We start from the raw sequence: 12306 nt of genomic DNA, 5'->3' as shown, positions 1-12306 counted from the left end.
TTGTTTTCAAAAATACAAAATGCGAAATTTTTCTTTTTTCTGGTCGCGGAGAGGCGTGACGGGTAAAAAATACAGAATTTTTAATAAAAATTAATTTGGAGAGGAGAAAAACGACTCGAGTTTTTTTGTAAAATAAAAAATAGAAACCGTTTCTTCGATATTCAAACGTGTTTTATAAAATCATATTGATGACTTGATACACACTTCATGTGGTGTATATTTCTGTAATATAATTTTGTAAAATGAACGTTATAAAAACAAAATGATTATAGAAGAGAGGAGAAAAATGACTCGGTGTTAAAATAACTTTTGTTTATATAAAATAAATCATGTAATATAGAGATAAATATTTTACAGTGCCTGTCATGTTCCTGTTATTGAAATTGATTTTAAACATCATGTTATGTTGATAGACTATGTTTGAAAAAGCTGATCCAAATTATTACAAAAATTGAATCTATATGTTTAAAATAAACTAATAACAATAGTTAAATTATAATATAAACATCATTTAATAATTATTATCAAAAATTCGACATTTGAAGCACAAAAAGATGCCAAAAACACTTTTATACATGAATCGAGCTCTTGTATTCTTGATTGTTTCGATTACGAGTATATTCAATGTTATGTTCTTAAGCGTTATTTAACATAGCAAGTATTCAAAAACGTTTTTTACAATAATCAAACAAAAAATACAATAAATAAAAAAAATTTACTATTTATTTAAAATTTGGTTTCGTTTTAAATTAAAATAATTATTTAATTAAAAAAATATAAAATCAGACAATATAATAAAGTAATTAATTTTTGAAAAAATATTTGTGCCATAAACAGTGTTGATATCAACAGAATAAATATCTAAAAAATAAACAACAATTCAGATGAGTAAAAAGCCTAATTTTCAACAATATGTAACAAAGAAAAAGACGATTGATAACATTCCTTCTATTCCCTGCAACCACTCTTTTTCGTGTGAAAGATTGAAACTATTTCCTGAGTATCTAGAACACTTTAAACGTTGTGAAAAAGAAGTTAATGAGTGTAAAACACACTTTGAGCAAATAAAGCTCGTTATGAAACAAATAGGAGATGTTGGGTGGAGTCGTGGATGGAAAACGGATATTAAAGTGTTCTTTGGAGGAGCCAGAAGTGTAGAATAACAAATAAAAAAGGTAGAAAAAAACAAAGGAGGAGGGGAAGATGGTCGACCGCGAGTTTTGAATAATGAAAAAATTGATGAAATTAAACAATTCGTTGAAACTTTTCAAAATGCAAAAAGCTAGTGGAACCTCGTGAAGTGAAAGATTTTGTAAACTTGACGCTTTTGAAAGAGGGAGAAAAGGTGGTGACAATGAAGCAAATTTACGATTCGATTAGAAAATGGACAAACTCAGTGTCTAGAAAGGTGAATTAATGGAGGAGTCCAGATCAGTTGTGACCAAAGAGATAATCATGGAGTATTTAGTCTAATTGAAAAAGGTTGTCGAAGATAAACCAGCTGCGCTTGTCTATAACTTGGATGATGTTGGTTTTGACTTATTTGTTGATGCGGTGTCGAAGTCGGTGTGTTTCTCACATGTTATTGGTGAAGCTGTATACACTCCAATTCCTGGGCGTTGTGACAGAATCGCCCTTCTTGGGTGTATCCGGGCAGATAGTCATCAACTTGATCCGTTGATTATCACAAGTCGAGTGACACTCAACCAGGACGTCTTTGCCTCCCTCCACTCGCACGCCCATATTCGTACCCAAGACAACGGCTTCATGAATTCTCAATTGTTTTGTTTTTGGGTGGAGAGGGTCCTCGTCCCGGACGTTAAGGCGTCCCAGAAAGCACTTGGAACCAAAGCCAAAGCGGTGCTTATTATGGACGATTCAAGTCCCACAATGCAGCGCTGGACACCTTAAAGAAGAGTGGGATTGATGTGCTCTTTCTCAAACCACATACATCCCACTTGTGCCAACCACTGGACTTGTCTATATTTTCTGCTGTCAAGGGGTACCTCGCGAAGAATGAACTTTTGAAAATGGAGTTCGAACGGTATATGTGTGAGAACGGAAAACACACAAATCACTTGTTCGACGATCTTCTCAAAGTCAAAGTAGAGTTTGCAGAAGCCACTGTCGAAAGAAGAATCATGTCTATTTATGATTCTTGGAAATCAAAAGATAGACTTGAAACGATAGTTGGTGCTTTTAAACAATCTGGGATAGCTCTCCAGACAGTATTGGACCAACAGAAAAAAGAGAATGTGCCAGACTCAGAAAAGGCTTATAAGATATGCAAGGTAGATGTGGCCTATTCGAGATGCATGAGACTTTTTTATATGGAGAAGACATGCCTGTGCTTGCTGCTCCAAAGGGAGTTAAGCGTATGATGCTGGAGACACAAAAAGAAAAGGAGGACAGACTCACTAAAAAGAAAAAAAGTGATTTTTTGGTGTTGTTTGTTGGTTATTATACTTTTATAATATTTATATTATTAAAAAGTTAAAAATATAAAATTAAAAAGTGCGAGAGTGATGTTATGTGTTTTATTTTTTCGCTTTTTGGTTGGTGTTGATGATTTGCTTGAGATATTTCGTGTTTTGAATTATTAAGTTTAGTATAAAATAATGAATAAAAATATTAATATAATAGGTTTATTTATTGTTTTGTTTTGTGATTTTATTTTTTCACTTAAATTTATTAAATTAATAATTATATTTATTATATTTACGAATCTTTTTGTGTGTTTTTTATTGTTTTCATCGTTACGACAAAGTTAAATCACCAATTTATTTTTAGCATAACAAAACAATTTGGAAATTTAAATAAAAAACTATTTGAATAATATTTTTTATTAATCGCTCTAAATAATAAATCAATAATTGTTCTTTCACAAAAAAACTAGTTTGTTTTCAACTATTTGCTATTTTTATATCAAATAGTTAATATTAATTAAATTATAATAACGAGTAATATAATGTACGAAAACAGTTTCATTTTTAGATAAATTAAATGACTTAAAAGACCTTTAAAAAATAAAATGTATAAAATATAATTTGATGGAAAAATAAATAATAAATAAAATTTTAATATTAGTGTTTCTTGTTAATATTTTAAAATAAAACTATTAATATTTTGAAAGGGTTTTAAAAACCTATAAAAAATAACAAATAAAAATACTGATAGTAACGACGATGTTGAGAAGCAAATTTAAACCTATTTCAGAACATAATGACGGATATAATATTTTAAATGAATGTCAGTTCAATTTTTGTTGTTTTCTATTTATATTTATATAAAAAACTTAAAAATAATTTATTTTAAATAGAATTTCTAAAAATATACGTCAAAAACTTACATTTTTATTCTTATTCCCGAAAGTGCATAATAGGGTTATCCTTTTTCTTTATAAACAAGGAAAAGATGGTAAATAGATAAAAATGACTTGTTTTTGTTCTGGAAGTTCTACCAAAATCGACAAGGGATTGATCATTTACAACCAGTTTATCACACCCCTATAAAGAATAAACAAACTCCATATTTCTCGACTGTTTTTTGTAATAACAAACTTAAATTAATTTACACTGTTTTTTGAATGAAAGGAAGTGATTTTTCAACTTACAATATAAGTTTATCTTTAAAAATATGAATTGGAAAACTGAAGCAATATATTAAAATGTTTTTCTGTGGCAAAACAAACAAAAATAATTATAATTGTATTATATCCCGTAATTACTGATCAAAATTCCACATTATTTATATTTTTGTTTATATTTTTTAATTTGTAAATTGAAATGCCACATAAACTGGTGGTTTCTACAAAACAAAAATGCACATCTGATTGGTCCGTTTTTTTCAATAGCAGATAATGCTTAAAACATTGGTGACGTGGCGGTTTAAAAAAATCGTTGAAATGAAATAACATTCAAATTAACACAATAAAAAAGATTTAAAAGGCGGGAAAAAACCCAAATATAATCTACACAAAACTTTTCATTATTTGTAAATTGCTCTATTTCGGGCTGACAAAATTGACTATTAAAGGTATACAGGAAAGCAAAAAATTAAAAGTTTATTGAATTGATCCATAGTCCGGTAAACAGATTCAAAAAACGTCTGTTATAAATTCGGCAATGCATTTTTTCAGAAATTTTTTAAATTTAAAACTTTCCAAAAAATTGAATAAGGATCACATTTTCAAAACAATTATTCTAACCTAATTAAAAACATGAAATCTTAAACAAAATTTTAAAAATTAAATATAACAACTAATTGTTATAATGACTATTTAATAATATTAAAACCTAATATATTGAAACTAATATACAGGTAGTGAAGTGAAGGTATAAATTTTCAATTGATTGCTAAATAAAAGGGTTTTCTTATCTCGAAATATTTTATTTTGGTTGGCTGAAATTGTCATTCTCAATAAAACCTTTATTTAACAAACCGAATTTGTCCTTTTTATTATAATAAATATTGACATTTTAATTATCTTGTTACCATTTTGTTTGTTTGGAAATTATATTTTATAGTTCTTTTAATCATTTAAAAACTAAAGAAAAACAACAACCACACATAAACCAAGAAGCGAATAAACCAATAAAAAACATCACTTAACTAAACTTGGCAACAAAGCAAACTCCATAAATCCTGCTTCATCACAACTCAAACAGATGATAAGTGTGTTTGTTTTTAGTATATCGCCCAATAGCCAATAACCACACTCGCAACTTACCATTAATTAAAGATCTTAAAGATGATGTAATAAAATTTAATAATTGAATATTTATGTAATAAGTGGCTAAATAATGACAAAATAACAATAACAAACGTGTAAAATGACACCAAAAATATTTAATCTTTGTTTTCTTTTTTAACAAGAGTTAATGCTTGGTGTTTGCTATTTTCTTCTTTCGACTTCAATTTATTTTTTAAGTTCGTTCAATTTTATTTTTCAACTTATTTTTTCAGCAAAGTCGAATTTAAAAATAATCTAAAAATGGGTCTAAATTTTTTCAAAATATTTTTTTAGTTTTATTGACCAAAAATTTAAACCCGAAAAAAAACAGTAAAAATATGACGTAAAATTGTTGTATTATTCTCAAACCCCTTTTATTTAGTATTCAATTGAAAATTATACCTTCACTTCACTGCCTGTAATATAATTATATTATAATTATATAATTATATACTAAATTATATTTAAAAATTTAATAAAAAATAATTAATAATATAATATAAACTATTATAATTATCGCCATTTATTGCCATAATAATTTCAAATGAATATCGATAAACAACTAAAATTTAATAATTTATTATATTAAAATATTAATTGGTGACTGTCCTTTCCCACCCTCACCCCGTTTACCAAAACAAAATATTTGCCGCGAGTGTTTTTTGAAGGAAGTCCATTTTTCAGCCACTGTTTGTGCGTCCCCATGTCACCCACTTTCCTTGTCCGTACTGTGTGGACGCGGGTGTGGTTCCCCCTGCTTGCTGGGGGGTCAGGGGGGATCCGCGCCAAGGGAGGACTTGGAAAGTGGGTGAAATGGTGCACAAACAGACTGTTTGAGTGCGTCTTTATGAGCCTTCTTATCAATGCTCTGTCTCACTCGGTTTCTACTAACTCGAGGTGATTTTTCGGCATTTCTTGATTTCGGGATATGACCAAATATTATCCAAAACGCCCATTTACTATAATTATAATTAAAAAATTATATCAAATAGTTAAAATAGTCTATTTTTAGACAGGATGAGGGTGGGAAAAGCCTGCCCCATAAATTTCGGGAACTAGACTTAATTTTTTCCCAGTTTCCTATAGACTATATTTTTGAATTTGTATATAATTTGAAATAGAAAAAAAACAAATCAAATTTTAGAGGTGTTGCAAAGTTTCCCAAGTATTGAAAAACGGAAGCAGATTTGATAATTTTTTGTTTTTGTCATATCAAAATAAATTTTATTTTAAAAAAATAATTGGAAAAAAGTTTGTTGGTAAATTCTGTTTTTTATTAATTGATTCAAAAATAAAAATGAGCGAAATTCCTATTAATAAGTGGTAATCCTAATAATAATACCCACAAAAACAACCAATCAATTTAAAATGTTGTTGGATTGTTTAAACAAAAAATGATGTAAATTTGTGTAAATTTAACTGTAAGAACGGGCATATGAGCTACAATTTTATTGTTATTTCTAAAATAAATAACCAATTAATTTATTAAATTATTATTATACCAATTTTAACGCAACAGATAAAAAACAAATTAATTACAGGCTTGGCAACTCAAGAATCAACTAAGAACCACAGCCCACACGTACAACATCATGTACTTTATTGTGGGCAGGTAGGCCAACATCAAAACTTTTCTCGAACCTTGAAAGGTTTTTTATTCATGTCAACTTTAGTTGTTTATATTTGTTCTCAGATCGTTCTCTTATAGCACAAATTACAATTATAATTACATTTTCTATAATATTTTATTATAATTAAGCAACAATAATTATGGCAATCACAATTCTTGTCTCGTTTAAAACTATATATTATAAATTAAAACAATTAACATAATTGGTTTTCATTTTGTTTAAAAAAGTAATTTATTGTTGTAAATTTATATTTACAATTGAATTGTTTTTCAAATGGCATATTCAAAAAGATTAAAAAACTCATTTAAATTTTTAATAATTTTTATTATATACACGGTTTTTTATTTTCAATGGTATATCTTAGTTGTTTTAATTTTTCTCAAATATGTTTTTATTATATATAATTTAAATATAAAAAACATTTTTAAAATTTGGTCTGGCAATAAGTGGTTTTTAAGCGAGTTTGGTGTTTTTATTTATATTTAAATGTTTTGAAATTTTAAATATTTTACAATTTTTGTAAATACAAAATCGGGATTTTTATGCTTATTATTTTACCAATAAATTAAGGTTTATTATTTTTACATTAGTTAAATAATTAATTTAAATATATATATTTAATAGTAGTTTCATATAAAACAAAAAACTATATTTTAATGAATAATAAATTGTTTAAAATAGTTATCTAAAATAAAACTTTAGGTTTATTTTTGTATTTTTACTTTATTCAAAGGAAAAAAATGAAATATGTTTTTGACGTCTTGATCTTTAATTTATTTAACAGTTTTGAGAAGGCTTGGAAGAACCAAAAATAAATCAAATCTGCTACCGTTTTTTGATTACTTTGGGAAACTCTGGGTGTTGGGAAAAGTTTTTTCCATAAATAACAATTGATTGTAGTGTATTTAGATTACGGGTTGAATTTATTATTTCATTTAATTTCAACTATAATTGAACTTTATAATATATTTTTTTTCAAAAAAACACTACTTTTTTTACAATATTGGTCTTATGGGAATTAGGCACTTCAGTGGGTTAAAAAATTTTTTAATGTAATTTTGAATTAAACTTTTGACAATTAAATAATCGATTTAATTAATCATGTTTTTCATGGTTAGTCAAAAACTATAAAAGAATTAATATCTTAGAAGTAATTATTTTTTGATATTGATTTAAAAGTTTTTTCTATTAACGGTTATTTCGTTAAAATAACTTTTAATGTGTTTGTATAAATTATTATTAATTAAAAAAACATATATATTATTATTAATAAATATGGAGTCAGTCTTTTAACACTTTAGATAACATTGAACAAAATTAAAGGGGTCTAAAAATCGGGAAATCTCGAGTTTATTAAATAAATTTCCGTTTTTTAAAGTTTATTTTATAGGGGGTCTATAAACTAGTTTGGGAATGCTCCAAAACTTCGAAATTAAAACAATGTAAAACATAATCAATTAATATTTATTGTTATTATTCATTAGAACAAAAACCCTTGATTTTCCGTTTTCGCTCATTTTTTGGAACAATTTTGATTTATTTGTTTGTAGTAGGAAAATGGATTTATTAACTGGCCAATAATATAAACGCTTTTTGTAAGTCAAGTATTGTATTTGTAAATTTTAAAAATAATGTTTTACAAATATTGTTTTGAAACAAACCCGTTGCGAAGTGACGGGTAAAATTTGCAATAATTTTTGTTTTTTTGGAACGAAAAATAAGACCTTTGTTTTTGTATTTATCTAAAAAATGGTCATCGTTTCTCTTAACGATGATATTTATTTCAATATGTTTAAACACAAAGTGTTATATATGATACACGTGGGATAAGGTTATAATATTATTGTTCGTCATAAAGGGTAATGTGTTAAAATATGTGTTATAAAAAGTTAAAAAACGAATCCCTGTTAAAATAATTTATATTTTTTTATTTTGAAAAATTGGAATTTCAAATTGTTGTGATGGACTCTTTGATAACATTTATTGAATAAATAAATTGAAATGAATGATAGGTAAATGCACAACATTTATAATTGTAAGGTTGTTGATTTTTTTGAAAATAAAATGAAAAATAAATAGTTTTATTGATAGTAAATTATAATATTGTTTTAGTTTTATGAATTAATTAAGTCAACTTTATTGAACACATTCTTGGATATCAAGAGTGAGTTTTGTTGTTAATAAAAAGCTGTTAACAACATGTTAAATACACTATTTGAATGTTGTGTGTCTGAACACTGTTATTTATTAAAGAATAAGTTGATGTTTGAATAATTATTCTTAATATAATAATAATTTTATAAACTAATAAATAAGCATAATAATTATAATTATAAATTATAGCATATAATAGTATAATATAACATACATCTTAAGTAAAAACATTTTATAAAAATAATGTTTTTTATCAAAATTATAAATGAATTATAGGAATGTTAGACATTCAGTAAATGATTGATGATTATTAAACGTATTAAACAACGGAAGATAAATCAATATAAAGAACAAACCTTACTTTGGCTCGGCTGGGCATAAATAATAAGGACAACTCTAAATGATTAATTAAGAGTTTCATATTTTATAGTTTTTTTCTGTTTAATATAAAAAACTTTTTTAAATTTTATTTATATTTTCACTTGGTCTTTGTAAAAACAAAAAGAATCAAAGCTTTAAATTCATCAATTAAAGTTTTATTTATAAGTATTTTATAGTTAAAATATGGTTTTAAATAGATTTTTACATTTTTAACTGTTTATTATTGAAAAATATAACGAAAACGAATAATAAAAAAAAATTAATAAAACTTGCAGTAAAATGTATTTGAGTTGAATTTAAATCCGATAAAATACTTGGTGTGTCACTTTATTTATTTATCATTAAATTGAATGATAAATAAAATTATTATAACAATCTATACAAAACTATCAATTATTCTATAAAACCCCTTAAAATAATACAGACTTATCATTAGGAATAAAGAGTGAATAACAAAGCCAACAAAACACTTATAGTTTTATCCTTGATTTTAAAGAACTTAAACATTCTTTATGAACTAAAAACATAAGATGTTTGTTCTTTGTATTAAATTGAATTGAATTGTAAATATATATTAACAAACTAATTGCGGCTACGTGCCGAAATGACCCGACGGTAAACCTCCCCATATTCAACCCAACAAGTGGAAACCCGCCAACTCTCGCCGATTGAATGGTCTCAACTTGAGATCGTCATTTCGGCATGGTTCCCGGGGCGTTTGTTGATTTCGACCAAAAAACGAGAAGATCTTGAAATTATCTGAATTTATTGTTTTTATGTTCTTTTTGATTTGGAAAAAGAAAAACATAATATTAAAAGAAAATGTTATTAGTGAAGTTATTGGTGTTTTATTATAATATTTACATTTTTGAAGAAGATTTAGCCGTTATTTAGAAGATTCTGAGGTGAACATCATTATCGGACTGACTTTATATATTATTAAATAACTTGATTTCGTTCAACTTTCAAAAACTAACTTTTTTCTAAAACTTAAAAAACTTATAATAATTATTATGATTTGTTATTTTTTCATGTTTTGCATAATATAAAACAGTTCCAATGTTGAAGCATGTATTTACAATAGTTGTGAATTTGTATTATAATTGAACAATATATTTATATTATTACAATATATTTAATTATATCAATTATATTTTTAAATAAACACATGAAAGTTTACAAAATAAACTTGTTTAATTCAATTAAATAAATTACAAATTTGATGTTTTATATATTTTTATTAACTACGAATGTGTTTGCCGCGACATCATGTAGTAGTGGGCTATACCTTTCTGGAACTTCTTGTTATTCTTGTCAAGCAGGGACTTATTCCTCGGGTGGTACAACGACATCATGTACTTCATGTTCTTCTGGTTCGTATTCAGGCTCTGGTGCTTCGTCGTGTACAAAGTGTTCTCCTGGATATTATGCTTCAAGTTCTGGGTCATCATCATGTACAAAGTGTAATCCTGGTAAATGTGCTTCGAATTATGGTTCGACTTCATGTTCAAATTGTGCAGCAGGAACGTATTCTGCTGGTGGTGCTTCTTCGTGCACAAAATGTAGTGCGGGGCATTATTCTACTAGTGGAGCTTCTACATGTACCATTTGTTCAGCTGGTACATATTCATCATCCGGGTCTTCTAAATGCACAAATTGTAACTCTGGTACCTATTCGTCATCGTCTGGGTCTTCTACATGCTCAACTTGTAATTCTGGCTATTATTCTTCTTCAGGATCATCAAGTTGTACACCATGTGATGCAGGAACATATTCAATTAATAGTGGGTCAGCATCTTGTCGATCATGTTATGCTGGGTATTATTCTAATAAAGGAGCAACAACGTGCACTTCGTGTCCTGGTGGGTATTATTCCCAATCTTCTGGCAGTGCTTCGTGCACAGCGTGTGCTGGAGGAACATATTCAAATTCACTTTTAGCGTCAACAAACTGTTTAAAGTGCCAACAAGGTACATATTCCAACATTGGAAGTGCTTATTGTTTCAATTGTTTGGCAGGGACTTATGCGGCTAAAGAGGGTAGTTCTTCTTGTGAACCATGTGCAGATGGGTTTTATTCCACAACTAAAAGTTCGACGTGTGTACAATGCGTTTCCACAAGTTGTGGAGTGTGTTCAATAACGACGGGGGAGTGCACTTCATGTAATGTTGGCTATTCGTACGATTCGTCAAATAAGAACTGTTCAATATGTCCCGCATCGTATTATTCGAGTGGTGGAACTTCGTTGTGTTCAAAGTGTGCGACTGGGTATTACTCACTTGGTGGTTCAAGTGGGTGTACAACGTGTTCCACAAGTTGTAAAACGTGCGACCAAACAAATGGAAACTGTTTATCTTGCTATGACGGTTATGCTCTAAACAATGGAAAATGTGACACGTGCTCGGCTGGCACGTACCAAAGTGGTGGAAGTTGTGTAACGTGTCCCGACATGCAATACTCATTTGCAGGAAGCACAACGTGCAAAAGTTGCAGTTCGATGTGTTTGAGTTGTGATAAGACAAATGGATATTGCACGTCATGTGAGTCGGGTATGGGAATTACAACAACAACATGTTCTATTTGCAGTACTGGTACATACAGTGTTGCAAATAAATGTGAGTATTGTTCACTTGGAACTTACTCGCCATCACCAAAAAGTTTGCAATGTGATCCTTGTGTAGATGGGACTTATGCCAACACAACAGGATCAACAAGTTGCAAAACGTGTAATGTTCTGTGTCAAGGGCCATGTGATAGAACAAATGGCAAGTGTAACGCTTGTGTAAGTGGTGCTGTTATATCAAATGGAGTGTGTTCATTGTGCAATTCTGGAACAATGGCAAACCAAACAACAAACAAATGCGACACATGCAAGGCGGGTACCTATGCTGGTGAAGGCTCTTCTGAGTGTAAGAGTTGTGGAGAAATGACATACTCAGCTGCCGGCTCGTCTTCATGTCAGCAATGTGACACGAAATGTGATGGGTGTGATGCGACGAATGGGTATTGTGTCAACTGTGTGACTGGGTATGGTCTTGCGATTGGGAAGTGTGCCATATGTCCAAGGGGGACTTACTACACGAGTTCTGTGTGTCAGAGTTGTAGTGATATGGAATACCAAGACGTTGAGGGACAAACCACTTGCAAGTTGTGTGACTCGTCGTGTGCAAGTTGCAATGCAACAAATGGTAAATGTCTCACGTGTGCTGCTGGATATGGCTTTGACAATGGAGTGTGTACGTTGTGTGGCGACCTCACATACTCAGAAGGCGGCGTTTTGCAGTGCCAGCAATGTTCCACTGAATGTAAAAAGTGTGACAGAAAAAGTGGTGCTTGTACATCGTGCGAAGTCGGCAACAAGAGAGTTGACAATGCTTGTGTGTCGTGTGCTCCATCTGGATATGCGAT

General features: G+C 28.8%; 1 protein-coding gene across 1 annotated transcript; it reads left to right on the top strand.

Annotated features, from left to right (window-relative positions):
- Positions 1-10120: 10120 nt before the first annotated feature.
- On the top strand, positions 10121-12306 carry EIN_148920 (hypothetical protein; the record flags this gene model as incomplete). Its single annotated transcript, XM_004184838.1, has 1 exon — positions 10121-12306. A coding segment is annotated over one exon (2186 nt), but the record flags the coding sequence as incomplete, so codon positions are not given.

Source organism: Entamoeba invadens (genome assembly GCF_000330505.1).
Source record: "Entamoeba invadens IP1 unplaced genomic scaffold scaff_1105074726509, whole genome shotgun sequence".
NCBI classification, from domain to species: domain Eukaryota; phylum Evosea; order Mastigamoebida; family Endamoebidae; genus Entamoeba; species Entamoeba invadens.
Note: the sequence above shows the minus strand (reverse complement) of the source record. Positions and strands in the feature narration are given on the sequence as shown.